General features: G+C 48.9%; 2 protein-coding genes across 9 annotated transcripts; one reads left to right on the top strand and one right to left on the bottom strand.

The window, feature by feature from the left end:
• Positions 1-627: 627 nt before the first annotated feature.
• Positions 628-17,758, top strand: svilc (supervillin c). Of its 7 annotated transcripts, none has more exons than XM_028986920.1 (29): positions 628-741; positions 5,071-5,458; positions 5,602-5,712; positions 5,834-6,001; positions 6,379-6,413; positions 6,891-6,952; positions 8,060-8,208; positions 8,635-8,812; positions 8,897-9,390; positions 9,956-10,025; positions 10,141-10,182; positions 10,288-10,356; positions 10,766-10,837; positions 10,944-11,149; positions 11,311-11,468; positions 11,549-11,632; positions 11,709-11,845; positions 11,920-12,055; positions 12,132-12,277; positions 12,401-12,576; positions 12,816-12,939; positions 13,018-13,306; positions 14,759-14,992; positions 15,086-15,293; positions 15,366-15,499; positions 15,582-15,737; positions 15,830-15,958; positions 16,340-16,704; positions 17,362-17,758. In XM_028986920.1, the coding sequence occupies exons 2-29, from the start codon at positions 5,190-5,192 to the stop codon at positions 17,446-17,448; spliced, it is 4,488 nt and encodes a 1,495-aa protein (XP_028842753.1). In that variant the 5' UTR covers positions 628-741; positions 5,071-5,189; the 3' UTR covers positions 17,449-17,758. The 7 variants fall into 7 exon arrangements, with proteins under 7 accessions (XP_028842753.1, XP_028842754.1, XP_028842751.1 ...); XM_028986921.1 differs by having other exon boundaries at positions 12,816-13,306; positions 16,340-16,449; positions 16,549-16,704; XM_028986919.1 differs by adding an exon at positions 2,527-2,592 and having other exon boundaries at positions 671-741; positions 12,816-13,306.
• tmem98 (transmembrane protein 98) lies at positions 17,726-21,703 on the bottom strand. 2 transcript variants are annotated; one of them, XM_028986925.1, is made up of 7 exons: positions 21,578-21,703; positions 20,440-20,655; positions 20,068-20,199; positions 19,562-19,595; positions 19,118-19,233; positions 18,962-19,021; positions 17,726-18,495 (listed from the first exon to the last, which is right to left on the bottom strand). In XM_028986925.1, exons 2-7 carry the CDS (start codon positions 20,568-20,570, stop codon positions 18,306-18,308), a joined length of 663 nt encoding a protein of 220 aa, XP_028842758.1. In that variant the 5' UTR covers positions 20,571-20,655; positions 21,578-21,703; the 3' UTR covers positions 17,726-18,305. The 2 variants fall into 2 exon arrangements, with proteins under 2 accessions (XP_028842758.1, XP_028842760.1); XM_028986927.1 differs by lacking the exon at positions 21,578-21,703 and adding an exon at positions 21,148-21,267.
• Between the last annotated feature and the right edge of the window lie 1,189 nt (positions 21,704-22,892).

Raw genomic sequence — 22,892 nt, 5'->3', positions numbered from 1 at the left:
GCCAGGGGACAGAATACAGAGGACACATTTCACCATGCTGCAGTTTTTCACCATGACAACCACGTCACTCTCACTTGGAGCGATTTGCATGTACAGACAGAACTTTGAAGTGATAGTCTGTACATGCACATGTACATGTACAGAAGTGTTTGACTGTAGTTGCAGAGACATATTGTTGTAGGTAAAGGGGGTAGTAAATATTTCATTCACAAATGGTCATTATGGTGTAAACTGGCAAAAAAAAGAAACGTGCACATGAAATAAAAGTAATAAATGTCATAAATGACATGGTGTGACCAGCTGGAGGCGCTGCAGCAGCATAGTTGGTGGGAATCTTCATATATTTTTTTTTTTATCTCTTCTGATTTGATGCCATATCGTGTACGTGCAGGTTTGAGGATTCGTTGGGTAATTTTATATTTGTAAAGCACGTCGAATTGGCCACGTGTATGAAATGTCCGTGCTCCTCACCTTTGAGCTGGTCTTGGTGGCCTCTCATGCAGTGTCCGTGTCCCAGGCCTGGCCTGGCCGGTCTGAATGGAATGCAGGAGGTAGCACAGATGGGGGTATTTTTATCACGCACACATGCGCACACACACACACACACACACACACACACTCCCTAGAAGGGCTTCCACTCGGTCAGCTCCTGCACACACGGCACAGCTGACCGCCCGTGGACGCCTGAAGTTTACCGGGAGTCGGACTGTACTGGGCTTCTGCGGCGATTACTGGGCAGCAGTAAGTGTTCAACTGGTTTTCTGTGCGGGAGAACTGGTCCTCGGCCTGAGGTTCGGAGCGCTTTTTCTTCTATTTACTCAGAGCCAATGCGCCTCTGTCCTCAACTGTGCCCTGTAGATATCGTGATCTTCTGCGTTTCACTACGCTGGACTGCTGGTCTCACTGGCTGGAATGTGATTGGCCGAATACATTTCTGAAGCCGAAATTTTAACACAGTAAACCGAGCCCTGACGATTGATGGGTTCTCAGCTGGAGCCTACTGGAGATCTTAGTGGATCTTTAATGTGACGCTGACTGAAAAATTAATGGACTGAATGCATCTATGTGGGTAGTCTACAACAATCTTAACTATCTACACCAGTAACAGTATCTACACACACTGGACCATCTAGACTATCTACACCAGTAACAGTATCTACACACACTGGACCATCTAGACTATCTAAACCAGTAACAGTATCTACACACACTGGACCATCTAGACTATCTACATCAGTAACAGTATCTACACACACTGGACCATCTAGACTATCTACATCAGTAACAGTATCTACACACACTGGACCATCTAGACTATCTACACCAGTAACACTATATATACACCTTGGACCATCTAGACTATCTACACCAGTAACAGTATCTACACATACTGAACCATCTAAACTATCTACACCAGTAACAGTATCTACACACACTGGACCATCTAGACTATCTACATCAGTAACAGTATCTACACACACTGGACCATCTACACCAGTAACACTACACACACTGGACCATCTAGACTATCTGCACCCGTAACAGTATCTACACACACTGGACCTTCTAGACTATCTAAACCAGTAACAGCATCTACACACACTGGACCATCTAGACTATCTACACCAGTACCACTATATACACACCTTGGACCATCTAGACTATCTACACCAGTAAACGTATCTACACACACTGGACCATCTAGACCATCTACACAATCTGTAATATCTACACCAGCCACACTACCTACACACACTGGACCATCTAGACTATTTACACCAGTAACACTACACACACTGGACCATCTAGACTATCTACACCAGTAACCGTATCTACACACACTTGACCATCTAGACTAACTACGCCAGTAACAGTATCTACACACACTGGACCATCTAGACCATCTACACAATCTGTAATATCTACACCAGCCACACTACCTACACATACTGGACCATCTAGACTAACTACACCAGTAACAGTATCTACACACACTGGACCATCTAGACTATCTACACCAGCCACACTATCTACAGACACTGGACAATCTAGACTATCTACACAATCTGTAATATCTACACACACTGGACCGTCTACACTATCTGTACTATTTACAGCTTCAACATTTTCTCTAATGTCTCTTCTATCTTCACATATGCAGTCAACCTCTGTTCATCTACATAATGTAATATTATGCTGGAATTCCGCTGAGGGCGTCCCTGTGTGTTGGTGGGGGAGTTTGTGGGTGTGGATGTTGCATGATGCTAATTTCCTGCTGATTCTTCTGGGGTTAAAATTGTGAATTTGGAGAGATGTGTATGTGCAGAGGAATACATGGCAGTATAAGTGTGTGTGTGTGTGTGTGTGTGTTTCTGTGTTAAACTCTTTGCTGATTGGTTCATGATCCTGTTACCTGATTAGAGCTCAAACTCAGCCAACCTGCTGTCCCACCCCCTGGCCTCAGTCTCCCTCTCTCTCTCTCTCTCTCTCTCTCTCTCGCTGTCTCACTCTCCGTGGACGGATCAGCAGTCGCTGTTTTCAGATCTGTAGTGATGGGCTGATCACCTTTGATCTCTACGTTCTGTGGAAAAGGTAGAAAAGCTACTGTGTGTGTGTGTGTGTGTGTGTGTGTGTGAGATTGTCTCAGGATAGTCATGTTCTGTATTGTAAATATGCACTTTCGCAGAAACACACATACTCAAACTCAATGACTACGATTCGGTGTTTAGGTGCAGGTCCTTTGTCTAAATGTGCTCTAAATTTTTCGCCATTGAACAGATTATCCTGTTTAGCTGCATCTGCGAGTGCGCGCGTATGTGCAAGGTTGAAATGCAATGAAATGCTTTTTTTTAAAAAAAACTCTTTTTAGAATACGTCTGCTGCAAGCCTGCGCATATGTGGACAGACCAATTCAAAACAGCATTCTGGAAATGTTTAATGCAATGTAACGGGAATAGATCGGTGGCACGTGTGTACGTGGAGAGAAGTCTGAGATGTATACGATCTTCTCCACTCCAGCGGGATGCTGACGAGGTTCCACGGGGTTTCAGGGTGTAAACCTGGGTGTAACCCATGGCCTGCATTACCCCCGTGTTCTCTGTGTCCACCACGGTTCCCCTGGGTGCTGATCCGGGGCAGAAACCTCAGCTGCTGATGGTCCTGATCTCACGGCCCGGCTTTTTTGTTCCTGCCGGCGCTATTGTGTTTCGGGCGTGAGGCAGCGGTGCAGAAATGCTGCCGCCAACAGTTTTCATAAGACAATCCCTAACACACACACACACACACACACAATGTGACACACTGGCCATTGAAATGGCCGTTGGGTGCTGGCTGATGGCTTGGTGAAGTCATTATTTATTGATGTGTTGGGCGGTCAGGTAACCGTGGCGACAGATTAGCATGAAGTCTGTTGAGCCGGGTAGGTACTTGCGTGCGTTGGACTAGTGCGCGTGTTTTGTCAGTTTTAACTGCAGCTTGACCCTGGGGTCACCTGAGGTCAGAGGCAGCACGATTGGCGGGGCAGTTTGCGTCTGCTGGAGACCCATTCTTGTTCCCCGGCCGTAGGTAAGGTCAGGGTCAGGCTGAAGGTCAGCGGTGGGGCCAGGGTCTCCGTTTTCCACCCTTCCCGCCTTTAAAAAGTCACGCGGCGGTGAAGTCTGAGGTTCAGCTCCAGCGCGCTGTACTCCGGCTGCTGCGTCGTGTATAAAAGTCGCTGGGTTTGAAGCCGGGCCGCACCGATCTGCCGTTATCAGCGCTTTGCCGAGGGTTTCGGGTGTCAGTGGAAGGGGAGATTCCCGCACAAGCAGGTCGTTTTACAGCCGCCGCATGCCAGCTTTAGAATAGGAAACGACCCTGCGGCTAATTTTATGGCCGCCATTTTTATAGCTGGGCGCAGCGGCGTGGACGGGCAGAAGCTTCGTTTCACCCTGGTAAATGCACATAAAGTTGCCAGTTACTCAGTAAAATCAGCCTGTTGCATTTATGAGCTGTCTACAACATGACATCAAGTCCATGTCAGGGAGAATCTTCCAGGCTGCTCTCTGATTGGTCAGATATCTTTCAATCACGTAAACCAGCCGTCTGAAGCACAAGAAGAACTGAACTGTCTAACCTGCAGCTTTTGAGAAGCTTGTAAAATGTGGAGACGAAGTGATCAGGCTCCACTACTACATGGTCAGAATCCTACACACATAGAGTACAGGCCAAAAGTTTGGACACCTTCTCATTCAATGTGTTTTCTTTATTTTCATGACCATTTACGTTGGTAGATTCTCACTGGAGGCATCAAAACTATGAATGTACTTAACATAAAGTGGAGACCTGGCCTCCACAGTCACCGGGCCTGAACCCAATCCAGATGGTTTGGGGTGAGCTGGACCCCAACAAGTGCTAAACACCTCTGGGAACTCCTTCAAGACTGTTGGAGAAGCATTTCAGGTGACGACCTCTTGAAGCTCATCGAGAGAATGCCAAGAGTGTGCAAAGCAGAAATTAGAGCAAAGAAACTAGAATATAAAACATGTTTTCACTTATTTCACCTTTTTTTGTTATGTACATAACTCCACATGTGTTCATTCATAGTTTTAATGCCTTCAGTGAGAATTTACCAACGTAAATGGTCATGAAAATAAAGAAAACACTTTGAATGAGAAGGTGTCCAAACCTTTGGCCTGTACTGTATGAATGAGTTGGAGGTCCCGCCCCCTTTTGTCATCCCCAGTCATGCACTCTCATTGGTTGTAGCTTGTCAGCAACAAGACCAGAGGCTTGGCGTGATATCTGGGGGGCGTTCCACAAAACAGGAACTCTCAGTTAGCTGCATTAATTTAAGTCACGATTAACCAACAGGAAGGCTCTTTAACCGTATTCCTATTCGACAGTGACGGCTTCCGGTTTAAGTAAACCCAGCTATCTGAAACTTGTGGGATAGGTGATCCCTGGGACCACGCCCACTACCATTACAGCATGTTAAAATGAACCAATCCTTCTTTCGTCATTTTCTTATTGACGTGTGCATGGGCAGGATTTGTTATATTCATGACCCGATGTCCTCCTGCTCTGTCTGTCCAGCTCTGCCATGACCTCAGGTCACTGATCGGCCCGTTGTCGGTGGAGTTCGATTGGAGGAGGAGTTTGATTCGTTTTCCAGGCGGCTGCTGATTGGCTGTGAGGAGGGAGGAAGTGGTGATATGGACTCAGTGGAGAAGACGCAGGAGTCTCGCGCCGAGCGCATTGCACGCTACAAAGCGGAGAGGAGGCGAGAGCTCTCTGAGCGCTACGGCAACCAGGAGGAGGAGCTTCCCTCTAAATGGGTGAGGAGGGAACGGGCGGGGCGAGACGTGATTGAAAGGAGTCTTTCGGGGGGCGTGAATGGGGCCCACAGAGCCACGCCCCTGGAACAAGAGCCCGCCCTCACTGAGACAGTAGCGAATGGGTTCGATCCGGACAAGCCACACAGGTGACGATTGCTTTTCCATCATGTGTGCATGTGTGTGTGTGTGTGTGTGTGTGTGTATATAGTACAGGTTCACTCCTCTTTTGACATTTTCCTCCATCAACCATCCATCCATCCATCTACCATGACCATTGCACCACCCACAGACCACAGACTCTGCCTGGTGGGCGTGGTCCCCCGGAACGACCTCACCTGTACAGCCATGTGTCTGTGAACCGACTGAGGAGTGTCCTGCAGCAGGATTCCGCCACTGCAGTGTAGGGTCGCCAGTGTGTGTGTGTGTGTGTGTGTGTGTGTGTGTTATCTACCGCTCTGTTTCTGCAGTTCCACGTTTCCTGACTTTCCTTCTTCTCTCTGTCCCTTGTTGGGGCTGGGCAGGGGCTCCAGTGCTGATGGGGGACACCTGGTCCCCACTCCTGACCCGGCAGAGGGAGGGCGGCGCAGAACCCGGCGCTACCTCCCGGGGGGCGCGGCCGCGGGCCGGAAAGGCGGCGAGCGCTTCCGAACGCAGCCGGTCACCGCCAGCGAGATGCAGGAGAGCTGTGGGTAGGGAGGCCTCCGGAACTCAAGCCTGGGGCTCACCTGGGTGCTTATCCCAGGCAGGGGGCCTCTGGGCGGGGTTGGGGTGCTGTGCCGAGCCCCCAGAGTCCCAGTTCCGTTTCCAGTTTTTCTGTATGTGTGTTTGGGCAACGTTGAGTTCGAGTGTGTGCTGAAGCAGGCCTGTGTATATTTTTGTAGATTTGTGTGTTGCTATGGTTTTGTGTGTGTGTGTGTGTGTGTGTGTGTGTGGTAAATACCCTGTAGTAATGAATGTGCTCATTAAACTCAGGCTGGTATGGGCAAGTGATGTGAGATCATCTTTTGGCTGGTGTGTGTGTGTGTGTGTGTGTCTGTGTTTCTAACCCCACCTTTGTTTCACTCAGACGGCTGCAGACGGACGACCAGCCAACAGCTTCAGGTAGGTGCCGAATCTTCCTCCGTGTGTTTTATACATCTTCATAGTAGCAGTTTGTGTGTGTGTGTGTGTGTGTGTGTGTGTGTGTGTTTGAGAGAGAGAGACTATTTTTTTCATGAAGCACATGACAGTGCTGCTCAATGATATGAATATCTATTCATGTTCACTGGTGCTTAGTGCTGCAGAGCAGGCTGGGTAATCACACAATGTTTATAAAAACAGCGAATAGCTTTTTGTGCACGAGTCAAATTAATCTAAACTAACAAAAAAAGTTTAAGAAAAGACTGAGGGACCACGCCCACTCCTCCACCCAGATAAGGTTTATATGATGCAGGTACAAGAAGACAGTGCTGCAGGGTAAATTACCTGATGACCTCAGACAACACACGAGGAGTCATGATGTCATTTAGTGTGTGTTACACTGTGTGTGTGTATGTGTGTGTGTGTTGTTAAAGCCTCCTGTTCCTCCCTCTCCCAAAGCCGATGTGAAAACGGACGAACGAGCCGAGATGAGTGTTGCTGCCAAGATGTCTCTGTTTAAAGTAAGTGCTCCTGGAAACGCGTTCCCCTGAAACACGAGCCTGTCTCCCCTCAGGGGTCGCGACCTTGAGCCATAATGAGCCATCAGCCTTGATGCATGAGCATAAAAGGCCAGAATGGAAGCGTCTCTGCTGATTTAAGAGGCGCACTTTTCCCTTGGACCCTTGCGCAGTTGTCCCCCTTATGGTCCGGACTGTCTCAACGATCTAAAATTGAGCTGAATAGCACCGCCCTGTGCCAGGTTATCATGTGACCCATCAGAGCACCTGAACTGTACGGTTCGACTCCAGATAATGAGAGAGAGACCAGCAGATTATGTTTCTTGACCATTCCCAGCATTTTAGACTGCTGACTGAGCTACAGCAACGATATACGTTACAACATAATAATAACTCACAATACAACGCAATGTCAATCAATGCAATATTTTAATGCAATGTCATCTTGAGACAAAATAATTAAAAAAATCATGATGTGTCATACAATGTGAAAAGCATGAGACAAAGCAGTTTTAATACATCATAATAATATTTACCATGATATTGTATCATATTGTATTGTATCATATGTCAAGATGTGATGCACAATAATTGCAGCTGTCAGAAATGTATAAATACATGACATGATAAGATAAATTGCAGTGTGATACAATATGAAATTTCCTGCTATGACACATGCACACACATAACATGAAACAAACATGCATAATAAAGATATTTTATTATACATAGAACTACATAGACCTCCAATACACTGCAGCACTTTCACTGTCAAGCACTTCTGGACTCAATTCCCCTAGAAATCCTTTTTTTTTTTTTAACTCTTTTTACCTTGTTATACTTTGTCACTTTATACTTGACTCCACCTATTTGCACAGCTTCACCTGTTACACATATGTTTTTATACTTTTATGTTAAAGACATAAAAGTGTAATATTTGGTTGTGTTTGCAATTGGTTCATTGTATACTTGCAATATTAGCAGTACTGTGGTCTGTACAGTCGCTAAATGCATTTCACTGCATATCATACCGTGTATGACTGTGTATGTGACAAAAAATTTTTAATTAGAATTTGATGATGGTATAAATCGCTCTCACTTCGCTCTCAGGAGTTGGAGAAGATGGCTCCACCTGAGGCTCCTGTGCTCCTGAAGCCACGCTCCAGTGGCACTTTTCCTGAGCGCAGCGTTCGCCATGACAACGACCACCGAGCCCTCGCCCAGCCAGTCACCTGTGAGGAGAAGCTTGTGGACACCAGGTATATCGGTTTGCAGGTCAGGCAACGCCCTAATACCCCGGCCCATACTGTCACAGCGGTACGCAGAGCGGGGAGGACGCGAGGGCGTTAATTACACATGGTACATGGCACAAGAACAGAAATAATGCACATTTATTACATACATTTACATTTACGGCATTTACCAGACGCCCTTATCCAGAGCAACTACAATCAGTAGTTACAGGGACAGTCCCCCCCCTGGAGACACTCAGGGTTAAGTGTCCTTCTCAGGGACACAATGGTAGTAAGTGGGGTTTGAACCTGGGTCTTCTGGCGAGTGTGTTACCCACTAGGCTACTACCAGCCTACATACTACAGGTAATAATAATAACCAAGGAGACTAGGCAGACAAAAGACACGGGACACCAGCAATGTTCGGATCGTGACTCTCACTGTCTCCTGCAGCCCCCCTCAGGCCGAGCCGGACACCGATGAGAATTCCCAGCTGACCCTGAGCGAGAAGATGGCGCTGTTCAACAAGCTCTCACATCCTGGGGGCGGAGCCACCGACACCCCCGACAGGCGCAGGCAGAAAGGTGCACGGTACCGCACCCAACCCATCACAGTGGAGGAAGTCAGCCTGGTCAGTATGTGCCTGCGTGTCGGGGTCAGATGGAGGTCAGGTGAGATCTCACGGCTCTTTTTTTCGGTCCCTCATCCCTCTCAGCTCCAGAGGGGTCCCATCCAGCTGCCTGCTCTCGCTCTGTCCCCCCACCTTGCTGACCGCCAGCAGACCCTCTCCATCAACCTCAAACCCAGCGAGGTGCGCAAGACACGCCCACTCTCCGGTGGCGACTGGGGGTCCGGTGTGGAGCTCCGCCCACAGCCCAGCGTGGCCCCGGAGACAGACAACAACAATTCCCAGCATGCACCACAGCGGCAGCTGCGAGGCATTTTGAAAAAGAGCCAATCGGCAGTGCAGGGAGGGGCTCCTGATGTGGAGACTCTGACAGGACGTGAGGACACAGCAACTTGTAGTGCAGGAGGAGAAGAGGAGCAAGATGAGGAGCAAGGGAGGTGGGCGGTGACCCCAGCAGAGGGGGGGCGGGGCTCCATTGCACCTTGGAGGCAAAGGACAAGAACCGATCGAGTACCGGCTGGTGAAAGAACCAATCAGCAGTCGCCCCAGGCTGAGCAGAGTGACACGGGCACCACAGACAGGTACGAACACGAATTCTGGAGGTGTGAACCTTCACTGGTCACACAATTCGATTCAATTACGATTAATCGATGCGCCACGATGCCTCCTATCAATATTTCTGAAGTATTTCACATTACGTTTTCAAATATGTCAGTGATATGAGCGTCTGAAGCAGGCGGTTCTCTGGCGTTGGTGGTGTACGCTGAGTCCAGACTGAACACGGACGTTTTTCAAAGCGTCCACATAGACTCCCATAGGGTGATAGTAGCCTAGTGGGTAACACACTTCCCTGTGAACCAGAAGACCCAGGTTTAAACCCCACTTACTACCATCGTGTCCCTGAGCAAGACACTTAACCCTGAGTGTCTCCTGGGGGGGGGACTGTCCCTGTAGCTACTGACTGTAAGTCGCTCTGGATAAGGCCGTCTGGTAAATGCGGTAAATGTAAATTAACTCCTGAGGCTGAACGTCTACCCAGAGCGGCGCTGTTCTCAGAACTGGCCGCCATAGTCACTACCGGCACGACACACAGACACACACACAGACACACACTACAGTTCTCTCTTTGTCTTTCTTGATCTTCAGAGCGGCCGGTTTTCACTGTGGGGAAGATGGGGATGATAGGAACCTTGCAGGCCCCACTGAACAAATCCAGGTGTGTGACCACCTCCTACTCTGTATGTGTGTGTGTAAGTGTATTGTGTGTGTTCATATGTGTGTAGTGATTGTGTTTGTCTGTGCTTCTCCCATCCTCTTGTGCCCCCCTGCAGACTGAAAGTGAAATTACCCATGATGCTGCGATGCACTGCTGGGTAAGGGTGAGGCTTCTGGTTTGCCAGTGTGTGTGTGTGTATATGAATAAAGATTTTGTGTGTGTCCTGTCTCAGCTTTTCTCTCAATATTTTTCTCCATCCCAGGACCCCGTGTTCTCCTCCATCTTCTCTCCCCCTAGCAGCCCCCCTCAGTACATCATGTGTTACAACCAGGTGAGTGGGTGTGACAAGTGTGAGCGGGTGTGACCAGGTGTGAGTGGGTATGACCAAGTGTGATGAGTGGGTGTGACCACATGTGAGTGGGGTGACATATGTGAGTTGGTGTGACAGTTGTGAGCATCTGTGAGTAAGTGTGAGCATGTTTTAGCAGGTGAGATGAGTGTGAGCAGGCGTGATTGGGTGTGAGAGGATGTGTGTAGGTGTGACGGGTGTAAGTGGTTGTGATCACGTGTGAGTGGGTGTGATCGGGTGTGACTGGGTATGAACTTGCATGTAGGTGTGTCTTCATGAGCCAACACGGTCAGAAGTCGTGTCATATCACCACCAGAATTCACACTCGTTTTGTGTGTGTGTGTCTGTGTATCTCTTTGCTGATGTTTGTTACTTTTTTTCTCCCTGACAGACAAATTCATCATATGAAGCTCAGGAGGTTACAGCAAACCAAACATCAAGCCATCCTGCATGGAGGCAGAAGGTGTGTTTACACACACACACACCCACACCCACACACACACACACACACACACAGATCACTGTAAATTCGGCTCTTTTCTTGTCTGTGTGTATTTGTGTGCGTTCAGAAGGTGCAGGTGAGCTATGTGGACACACACACACCCGTTCAGACGGGCACAGAGGCACCTGACACCTCACCTGCGGCCGCTCTTCGCGTGGCCACGCCCCTTACCCCTCCTGACCTGGTGGGTTCCGAAGCCACCCCTGTTCCTCTGGCCAGCCAATCAGAGCCAGAGCAGGACCTGAACTCCCTCTGCCAGACGCACACACCCCTGTGAGTGTGCGTGCACATGCAAGTGTGTGTAGTTTGTCTGTAACCAGAGCGCTTTACTAGAAACGTGTCACCTCCACACAGCACACACCTGAACCCTTGTTATGTACGTATGTGTGTGTGTGTGCGTGCGTGTGTGTGTGTCGGTTGGTGTGTGTTTCTAGTCTGTCATCAGCCGTATCAGAGCACCGGCGATCCGTCCGCCCGTCCCGGCGGACTCAGGCCTCCCGGAACCCCCTGCGTGCCCTGGCCGCCCGCGACGACATCCGGCAGGATTTAAACGAGCCTCAGGACAATCCCGTTACCGTGGAGACCGACGGCAGTGAGTCACGTGACCCCACCAATCCCAGCAGACAGTGCGTTCTTCTGTGTAACACACCTGTTCTCTGGCGCTCCCTCTAGTGGTTAAAAACTGTAACTCCGCCCCTGGTCATGTCACGTCGGAGGCGGTTCCCTACAAACAGCTCATGCTCGTCCACATTAAAGGTGGGACGCGTGCGTCTGTGTGAGATGAAGTTTTCATTTCTGTATCTTCATAATCCGACGCTGCCCCCGCCTGCAGGTCATCGGCGGCTCCAGGTTCGGCTGGTGGAGCCGTCGGCGCGTTCTCTGAACAGCGGAGACTCGTTCCTGCTCATCACCCCCCAGCACTGCTTCGTGTGGAGTGGTCAGTTCTCCAACGCTGCCGAGAGAGCCAGGGTCAGACCTTCTCACCCGAGAGGAGCAACCAGCCCACGGACCACCGGACTGTTGACGATTCGTTCTGTTTTTAGGCCAGAGAAATGGCTTCGTGGGTTCAGGGTCAGCGGGAACTGGGTTGCCAGGCAACGCAGATCATCCACCTGGAGGAGGGAGAGACCAGCAACAGCGAGTTCTGGGACCTTCTGGGCGGCCGGGCGGAGTACAGGGGTTAGTAGAGTTTCTGATTCGGTGGCCAAACGTGCTGAGGTGAATGTTACACATCTGTGTGTTGTGCCAAATGTAGGTGCCGGGCCCCCCGATGAAGATGAGATTTGTGAACGTGCTCTGGTGGAGTCGAACTGTGTGTTTCGGCTGGAAGGGGACCGACTGGTGCCACATGAACAGGGCTGGGCGGCTCCACCGCACGTGTCCCTCTTGGACTCAAGTCAGGTGTGATCCGCCCTCCTCATCTCCTGAATCTATGATCAACCACACATCAGATTCTATCTTTTAAACCTTACCAGACCTCTACAATGGCCCACCTGCACCATCCTGGTCTGCTTGTGTCTCCAGACGCTGCTGTTTGACTTTGGTAGCGAGGTCTACCTGTGGAATGGCAAGGACGTCTCCCCCAGTGGCCGGAAGATGGCTCTGCAGCTTGCCCAGCAGGTGTGGGATGGAGCTTACGACTACAGCACTTGCAGGGTGAACCCCCTCGACCTCTTCACCACCAATGACCTGATAGGCAGGTTGGTCGTCTTCATGAGTTTCGGATTCATGTTTCATGTGTGTGCTGACAGATGCTGGGTTGATATGAAATGATGTTGAGATGTTTTAAGAGATTATAGTGAGATCTATGAGATGTTTGTATGATGTTAATGTGATGGTGTTGTGATTTTGAAATGGCAGTAAGATGATATATCATAAGTGATGTTCCTATATTGTTAAAGTGAAACTTTTGATAGTGTCGTGTTTGTGTTTGGCTCAGGCAGGGTGTGGGACGCCCCAGCTGGGCCCTGTGTGGCCGTGTGTTTGATGGAGATGAGACACTTCTGTTCAAAATGAAGTTTGTGGACTGGCCTGGACTGAGTGTAGACACAGTGAAGAACAGCGTAAGATGTCTTCTTCTTTCTGTCTTTCTCTCTCATTCTCATTTCACCCCAACTGTACAAATGTTACCCATTACCCAGCATGCTGTGCCTGAACCCTGTCCAAACCCGGAGATGAAGTCATGTGATGCCAAAGCCCTGCTGGCTGGGGGAAGTGAACTGGGGGTGGGGACTGTTATCCTGGAAGGCGTGGACATCCTGAGAGGGCAGGGTGTGGTCAATCTGGGTGATGGGCGTCAGGCAGAGCTGAGCACGGCTGCTGTGAAAACGTGGTTCCTCGGGGAGAACGAGGAGCTTCTACCAAACACAGGACACCTGCATGAGGGGGAAACCTACGCCACCCGTTGGACCTACCGACTCACAACTCTGGGTAGGAAACTGGAGAGATGATTTGATCCCCAGTACTCCCTGTGTGTTAGAGGTGTGAACATTTACATTTACAGCATGTACCAGACGCCCTTATCCATGTCTACTGACTTACAATCAGAAGTTACAGGGACAGTCCCCCCCTGGAGACACTCAGGGTTAAGTGTCTTGCTCAGGGACACGATGGTAGTAAGTGGGATTTGAACCTGGGTCTTCTGGTTCATAGCCGAGTGTGTTACCCACTAGGCTACTACCACCCAGGTGTGAACCTTCATGGGTCTCACAATGTGTACCATCAATTATGTAACATGTTACATGACGTAACATCAAATAAGTCAGTGTGATGAGAGTTAAGGCCTCGTTCACACGTGCCGACAGATGAGTTTTTCAAAGCGTCGGATGCGGGTACGGATGGTGTTAAATAAACGGTGCCTACAATGTGGCAAATCAAGACGAGCGTTAAACACCATCGAGGGTTAAACAACGTCACGCGAACGCAGCGACAAAGCCCAGCAAAGCTGTGTATGGCGTTCAGAGGGCGCTCTGTGTGGACGAGGCCAAACTTCCACCCGGAGCGGCGCTGTACTCAGATCAGGCCGCCACAGTCGCTACTGTGAAATGGGAAGTCGCAGGTCCACGACCTTCTGCACTTTTGTCTTGCGTAGAGGTTCATCACCTCCGTTCTCCATGTCTTTGTCAAACGGCCTTCCCCCCGAGCAAGAGGTGTGAAAGGCCAGCCATTTGTTTGGGGTCCCCCACTTTGTCTTTGTTGGGCTACGACACCCCCCAAAACAGGAGACTCCAAAGGCCGTGACGGGGCGCAAACAACAAATTCTGACTGGTCTGTGGCAACTTCCTGGGAGTCAGATGTATAAAAGAATTTACTGGGGGGTTTTCTGGGCCTTTCCTGAACCGGGCAACCTCTCTGAAGCTCGGCTCAAGGCTGCTTTCTATCTTTCCTCTCCTTTCTTTTATTTTGGGTTTTTCTGTAACGTCGGTACCTTTCTTTTTACATACAATATTTACATGTAACTGAAATAGTAATTTACTGGTGATAATAAATTAGTTAATTCTTTTAACCTCTATTGTGCCACGCCTCTTTCTGCCAGGTAACTTGGCAGAATGGAAGGATTGTATTCGTGGTTGGGGGTCCAAGTGAACCAGAACTGATCACTTCATCGATGGTAACATGGAAACTCGCTCTGGATAAGGGCGTCGGCCAAATGCCTTAAATGTAAATGTACATTTTGGATTGGAGTGGTTTTAATACAGTACTTTGTGTAGAGTTTTTACCTCTTTTTACACTACCGACACTACTTTTTAACTAGAGCATCACGATTCCGTTGTGATAAAATGGAATCGTCCACGTCTGCATCACAATGCATCGATCATGAGATTCGTTTCAACTCCCCTACCGTGTGTGTGTCTAAAGTTTCGTTCCTGTTCGGTTCTACAGTGAATCCCGCTGGTGCCATTAGTGATGGAACATGCTGGGAACGCTCGGCGTTTTTCCTCTGGCAGGGCCGCCACTCGGTGCCACATGGCCGTGGCACCCCACACGCGCTGTCCAGTGGCTGCGGCGCTCAGGTGGCGGTGAAGCAAGGCATGGAGCCGGCGTGTTTCCTGCAGCTGTTCCAGGGAGGGATGGTGGTTCTGCGGGGCAGCCGAACGGATCTTGGACAGGACACAGGTTGGAAAACCGCCACTGACCTGCTGGATGAAATGGGTCTGGGCCTGTAAGATGACGTGTGTGTGTGTGTGTGTGTGTGTGTGTGTGCACCAGGATGCCCGCGGTTGCTCTGTGTGACGGGTTCTCTCCCTGTCGAGGCGTGTCTGTGGGAGGTTGAGTGCTGCTGTGCAAGTCTACGTTCTCGAGGTTCTCTGCTGCTCCTGAATGCCCAGCAGGGGCTGCTGTACCTCTGGCACGGCTGCAAAGCCTCTGGCCACGCCCGCCTGGTGGCCAAACATGCGGCGGAGCAACTCATCCAGAGGTCGGCCACGCTCTCCCTTTTTACCTGAAATGTTGTCACGACGATACTCATTCCTGTGTCTGTGTGTTTTAGATCTGTTCCCGAACTTCTTCTCAATAATTCCTGTGATGTTAAAGTTCAGGAAGTGGAAGAGGGATCTGAACCTGTCGAGTTTTGGAGTGTTCTTGGCAAACAGGACAGGAAAGCCTATGACTGCATGTTACAGGGTACATATGAACACACACACACACACACACACACACACACACACACTCACACACACACAAACACTTATCTCCTCTGCTACAGACCCTGGAAAATTCAACTTCACGCCCCGCCTCTTTCATCTGAGCGCTCAGTCAGGAGACTTCAGGGGGGTGGAGCTAATCAGCCCTTACAGGGTGGCGGGTGTTGTCATGGCAATGCCATTCCTACAGGAGAGTCTGTACGCTGTGCCACAGCCAGGTTAGACACCCACACACACACACATACACACACAAGGGTACTGTACCTGATCTGGAATGCTCTGTACCCCGCTGAGCCTGTGTTTCCTGCAGCCTTGTTCCTCATGGATAACTGCATGGAAGTGTACCTGTGGCAGAGCGGAGGCGTGTCCAGCTCACCACGCCCTGACTGGGACCGAGAGAGGAAGTGTGCCATGGAGACAGCCCTGCAGTACTGCGAAGGTCTGATCCACAACCCTGTTTCACAGCAGTGTTCCCAAAGCAGAATGCTAAGGGCGCCATCCATCCAGGGTGTGCCACAAATAGGAAATAAAAAGTGCATCATTCCACTATTCTTAAAACTAGTTTGTATTAATGAGTCCACATGAAGCTCACATGAAGCCTGCACAAAGTAGTTGTAATAATAATAATAATAATAATCATAGAAAACTTTCCCATGAGGCCACCACACCACCCCCACCTTGCTGCACACATTTGTACTAGTAATAAAACAGAGTCATAAATGGCGTTCTGGCTGTGTTTCCCCCACCACCATATTCATACTCCTGATGCTGGTGTTCAAGGGTCAGCTGACTCTGGGTCTGCATGTTTCCCGTGTTTCAGAACGGAACCCCCGGCGCCCCCCGCTGGCCTATCTGATAGAGGAGGGCCAAGAGCCATTCACCTTCACCAACACATTCGCCCGGTGGGAGAGGAGGAGCACGGAGAGCCAAGTCAGAGTTGCTTCCTCATCAGTGAATGGTGTGAAGTCTACACTGCAGGGCAGGAGGATGAGGATGATGGGCGATTCTCTCTGTTGTTGGAATTTTCAGGCAGATGGAGGTGGGCGGCGGCTGATTCTGGTTCAAGACGCCCTGGCACGCCTCAACGGGACTCAGTTTCCTTTGGAGGAGCTACTGAAGAGGCCCCTCCCACCGGGAATTGACCCCAAACACCTGGAGACCTGCCTGTCCAACCACGACCTGCAGGTCCGGCCGTTATATGGAAGCGGATTATTTTAGACGTTATTCAAAATATGCCATAACATTATGACCAACCACCTAAACCATCAGAACTGGACCATGGAGCAATGAAAGGAGGTGACCTGGTATGATGCAGAAGACATGGAACACGTACACACTATGGGAAGAAGGCAGCGTGTTGCTTTGGACGATGTTCTGCTTGGAAACCTATGGTCTGGCCTCCATGTGGATGTTACTTTGATACGTACCACCTGCCTAAACACTGCTGAAGAACCCCCCTTCATGGATTCCCTGGTGGCAGTGTCCTCTTTCATCAGGACAATGCTACACTGCAAAAATGAAGCAAGTATCATTTGAGGAGCCCGGCAGTGAGTTCATGGAGTTGACCTAACTTCCAAATTGTCCAAATCTCAAAAGAGCAGAACATTGGTGGCATGTCCATGGAAGGATCTTCTTCTGATGGCTTGGTTCAGATACCACAGTAGATAACTTCAGAGGTCTCGTGGAGTCCAGGCTTTTTTGATGGCAAAAGGGGGGTGGTCATAATGTTAAGGCTGATTAAGTCCTGTTAAAATGAACAGGCCAATCAGGAGCATGGGAGCGGGTTTTTTCAGATTAATGTCTGACGTTGTCCCCCTGTCTGCTGTTTCTTCTCATCTTCAGAGGGTTTTGGGGATGAAGAGGGACGAGTTCCTGTCCCTCCCTGAGACACAGCAGATCAGCCTGAAACAGTCCAGAGGACTTTACTGACACACCCACCCACCTGACTCTTCTAGGAAGAGACGCTTCGTATTTTCTACTCTTGGGGGGAAGTGATGTGTGCGTGTTTGTGGGGTCACCTGTGGGGTCAAATTTTTTTTTCTTTTCACTATGTGTGTGTGTGTTTGTGTGTGTGTGAGATGTTTAAAATCTGGGGCCTTATCTGGACAATTCTTCTGTGGTTGGAGTGGACGGAGGGTCTTCATGTCACTGGACGCAGTTGACCCCAGCAGCTGAACGTTTAAAAAAAAAAAGACGGAGAAAAACCTTTTACTTTGAACTTCATTTAATTCGTACAAATCCGACGAAACAGAGGAACAGGACAGAGGTGACGGAGTGTTGTATTCTACGTGTAGAGGAACAGGAAGCCGGAAGCGCTTACAAGACAAACAAGACGTTCTAATAAAAAAAACATAAATGAGAAAAACAGTGTCCTGCTGATCATTCTTTGATCTGCTGTGTGCTCATGGCGCTACTGCAGCATATAAAACCGAGTCGGTGTGTGTGTGTGTGTGTGTGTGTTTGTGTGTGAGATGGGATTAGTGCCCTAAGCTGTCATGTGACTCGGTGGTCCACAGTACCAGGCAGTCAGTACCTGTGACTGTGAGTGTGTGCGTGTGTGTGCATGATTATCTAAGCGTGCTGAGTGGCAGGTGCTCTGTTTGAATACATCACGTGACTACAATACACACTCACACAGCTGTGAAGAACAGGTGTGTGTTGAGTGACGTGAAGGGGCTACACTAATATATACAAAGAGTGTGTGTGTGTGTGTGTTTTTTACTCTTTTTAAAAATTTTTCCTCTATGTATGCGTGAAAAGACTGTATGCATACATGTGTGTTCGGGTCAGATGGCCTGTTCTCTATCAGGTAGGTTCCTCTCAGGCTCAGACGCCAGCGCCGCCTCTCTCAGCACCACCATGTGATCTTCGGCGGCGTGCAGCGATTGGTCGATCCAGTCCAGGCTGCCGGACATGTGACAGGCGCTGCGCGTCACCAGCACCAGATGACTGACAGACAGCAGGAGAGCCGTGGCCCTGGGCGGAGCGTAGAATTTGAGCAATTCGTTTTGTTAAAGTACCGCCTCCATGTGTGATCGGAAATATCATAAGTATATTCAAATAAATCACAGTGGTTCATATATAAATATTTAAAATTTTAAAAATAAATCAATGCATCTGTGTTTTGTTTACTTCCTGTGTGGATTGTGACCTTTGACACGAAGGCAAAATTCATACTAGACAGTGGAAACCAGGCACGACCAGATGAAAATATTTACAAGCACACAGCACCGCATGTCACATTTTAATCAACAATTTTAGCAAAGGTCTTCCTGTTTTTCATGAGAATACTTCCGGTTTCAAGTGAATTTCCTGGTTAAGCACTTGATAAATAGTATGATAAATAATAACGATTTTACGAAGTGGGAGATTAGAGCATCAAGTGTGTTTGTGGTTCCCTCTGGGAAGAAATAAAGTGTCTGTCTGTCTGTCTGTTGGTTACCTGGCGTCCAGCAGAATGGGGTCGAGAGGAGGATACATTGACCGCACCACATCGTCCACCCTGCCGAAAAACACAGCATCATGGGAAACGTGGTCACAATGGAGCTGTAGATCAGATGATGATCAGATGATTTGTGTACAACTGAAATGTCTATACCGGGGGCTGATGCGCTTTGCCACGGTGATGATGTCATTCAGGCTGGCTGGAGCCTTGACCTTTGCCCCTGAACCCATTGTCATGGCAACAAGTTTCTCAGTCAATGTGTGGCATATCTGAAAAAAAAAACATCATTATATATCAGCAAAACCTTTTATTAAATGCAATTATTATATATCAGCTGACATTACATCTGAACAAAAATGACCTCAATGACTGAAAGAAATCATCATAAATGTATGTTGAAAACCATAAACGAGAAGTAATATTTCAGTCAAAATTGGCAGGATTCAAATGAGAAGTCATGTAACATCACATCTGTGACATCATCCAATGGACAAAATGGCACAAATGATTCAAATAACAAAGCGTGTGGCCAGGGAGTCGATTGTTAACATGCTGGAAAAGTAAAATATCAAAGTAATATTAATACAGATGTTTTACCTTTAGAATGGAGATGCAGTGAGACACCAGACCTCTGAGAGACCAACAGCAGAGAGACACAAATAAGAGAAAAGAACAATTTCTATAATGTTTATAACAGGGGTGTGACTGTTATAACAACGTTATAATGTATAATGTACCAATGGGGTGGTAGCAGCATAGCGGGTAACACACTCGCCTATGAACCAGAAGTCCCAGGTTCAAACCCCACTTACTACCATCGTGTCCCTGAGCAAGAAACTTAACCCTGAGTGTCTCCAGGGGGGGACTGTCCCTGTAACTACTGATTGTAAGTCGCTCTGGATAAGGGCGTCTGGTAAATGCTGTAAATTTAAATGTAAATAATGGTGCATATCCCCACCCCTTACCTAACTAAACTCCACCTCCAGCTTTATAAAACCCTCCCTCTACTGACTGAGATAAACCATTCTCTGAATGTCTCTGAATATTGTCTCTGATGAATGTACAGCGTTGGCAGTGTCCGCAGCGTCAGCGTGGAGACGTACGAGGCGTCCTCGATCCAGTCCTCGTTTTCCAGGATGGCCTCTATGTGCGGGTTGGTGATGACCACGTCGTCCAGTTCCAACTCGGACGGTTCGCTCTGTGTTTCCATCGCGCTGATCAGGTCAACCGTGGGCCTGAGAGAGAGAGACCCCAGATTTAGAACAAACCAGAACACACAACTGGACACACAGAACCAGGTTCAAATCCCACTTGGTGTCTCTGAGAAGGACACTTAACACTGAGTGTCTACTGGGGGGACTGTCCCTGTAACTATTGACTGTAAGGTGCTCTGGATAAGGGGTATCTGGTAAATGCCGTAAATGTATTGGCTAGAAAGTGACCATATCAGTGACTCCGCCCCCTCACACACTCACTTGGAGTCGAAGTGGTGCAGCAGGCTGGGCGGGTGGCAGTAGCGCTGACGGCACACCATGACCAGCGCCACGAACGACGCCAGGAAGATGGTGGCCAGGACCCCGATGGCCACGATCACCACCGTCTCCATAGCGGCGCCCAGCAGGCAGGGGAGGTTAGGACAGGTTAGGAGCGAGTCTGTGCGTGTCTCAGCCAGGCCTGGTGGTGGCGCTCATCTGAGTTTACACCGAGAAAATACAATAAAACATCAACAATTAAAAAATTGTAATATTTCATAAAAAACAGATTTCATGATTTAAAAGGACTGTTTTCTCATGTGAATGAACCAATGATCTGCAATCACAGGTTCCAAATCAGCCTGTGTGTGACGTGCTCTGAAAACCGAGAAAATTGCCCTCTGACCCCCGAACCCGTGTAATGATTAACCACGACCCCGCCCATCTCTCCAGCTACACCCAAACACACGTCTGGGTCCAAGCGGCTCTGCCCAGCCCACAACCGCAACAGCAGGATCTGGAACCAACACAAAGTACTCGTCACCGACCGAAAGAATTAGGTCAAAGGTCAGTCCACTGGCACACATGCCGGTGCTGGTGGTGGAGTAACCAGGACGTGGAATTTTAATATGACCGATTAGCCTGTTTGAAATTTAGTTTGGGAATGTCGTAATTCCCTAAGAAGATTAATGCGCGCTGCGCGGCCCGTACCCCGCCGTGGCCCTCAGAATCGTTCTCCAAAGACCTGACCAGCCCAGCGCTCTTCTCACTCTGACTGGATTTCCACTTCAGCTCTCGGAGTAAAAGATGAACTCCTGCTGAACAGCACCATAAATGCACAGAATGACAAATGAGCCTCACCCATATATAATCATATTTCTACTGGAGGCTGAAGATCATAAAATTATTGCTGATCATCGCTCTTCACACGCACTTTAAACCACTGCATCTACATAAATAATACTGATAATCCGCTGCAAGGAACGTTAAGCAAGTTGTTCTGAGGCCAGACGTGTTCTTTAAGTTTGATGCGTTATGGAAGAGTAGGAGACACAAAGGAAACTTTTCTCCGCAGCGCTGAAAGAGTTAAAAAAAGAAGAAGAAGAAGGTGATGAAGGAGGAGGAGAAGAACCGTTCCCACCTGTGTTCCATGGCCTCTGCTTTTTCCTTTTCTTTTGTCCGCAGGAACCCGCGGGAGCGCGGAGACGGGACCGACCTCTCCGAGCCGGGAGCGCGCACCCCATGCGCGCTCACGTGGATCGGCGCGGGCGCGCGCACGGCTCTCCGAGCGTCGGGAGGGACTTCGGTCCTGAGCCGCTAGATGGCGACGTTCACCAAGCTTCAAGCTCCTGACAAGGAGCAGAACTGGAGAGCTTCAGGGTGACCGGCACTGGAACAAGCCTGGGATCACCTTTTTTCATCGATCTTTCAGTTAGGGGTCATGCAGGTCAGCCAATCAGGAGGGTTTCTGCCCTCTCATGGTTGGACCTCATGGTTTAATTAACAGTAATTTGCATCTAACTGCAGCAGGACAATTTAAGATGGATTTCTAGACTGGTTGGTTCCTACTGACCAACCTGATGTCAGACTGAAAGCGTGAATAGAAATGTAGACGTAAATGTAGTTGTTTGCATGTTGGATACCCACATACCCTACATACACACCCAGACATTTTTTTCTGCCTCCCAGTATGAGAAATTAAATGTTTAAAAAGATATCGACTCGTTCAGTCCACGCTTGTCCATACATGCAATCTGATATGCATTCAATTGCACCCACTGCCATAATATAATTTAAGAAGTTCATCAATACCCACTCTCGATAAGCATTTCCTTCCTGATACATAAAATGAATCTTCTCCCTTCCTTTGCTCTACTTATATACTGGGACAATGGCCTAGTTGAGTGATATCTCGACGCCTGAAACGCAACACGCACACATTATGTGTCTGTTTCCTAGTCCATGCACATAAATCCAAAGGTAGTTAACTGGACGCCGTGTGTTATTAACACGCCTCCTGCCTCTGTGATCAGGCGTCTGAGGAGATCATTACCAGGATAAAGCTGAGGGCCGGCGGGGGTTAAGGGTGGTCATTTCCCATTAGCACGAGGGTCAGAGGTGACAGGTCTCTCAACGGACGGTGGAGCAGTGACGTCCGACAGAATATTTACCCAAAACCAAGAAAGAGTGGGAGCAACACGAAGACACACACAATATACACAACATACACAAGGGTGTCCAGGACCTGTGCAAAACTCTTATTGGCCATAAGGATTCTTGGTGCTCACATGACACTCTCATCTTATTCTAGCCGCAAACCCCTTAGAACAATTTAGGATTGTGTGTGTTCTTTGTCAGGATCCGGTCCGAAATGGGGGTTACTCTGGTCCGGGTCAGGATCAGGATCCGGACCGGAGTTTCATTGTTGTCATGTGTAATGTTCCCTAATCGTTTTC

This window comes from Denticeps clupeoides, chromosome 7 (genome assembly GCF_900700375.1).
Source record: "Denticeps clupeoides chromosome 7, fDenClu1.1, whole genome shotgun sequence".
Taxonomy (NCBI): domain Eukaryota; kingdom Metazoa; phylum Chordata; class Actinopteri; order Clupeiformes; family Denticipitidae; genus Denticeps; species Denticeps clupeoides.
Note: the sequence above shows the minus strand (reverse complement) of the source record. Positions and strands in the feature narration are given on the sequence as shown.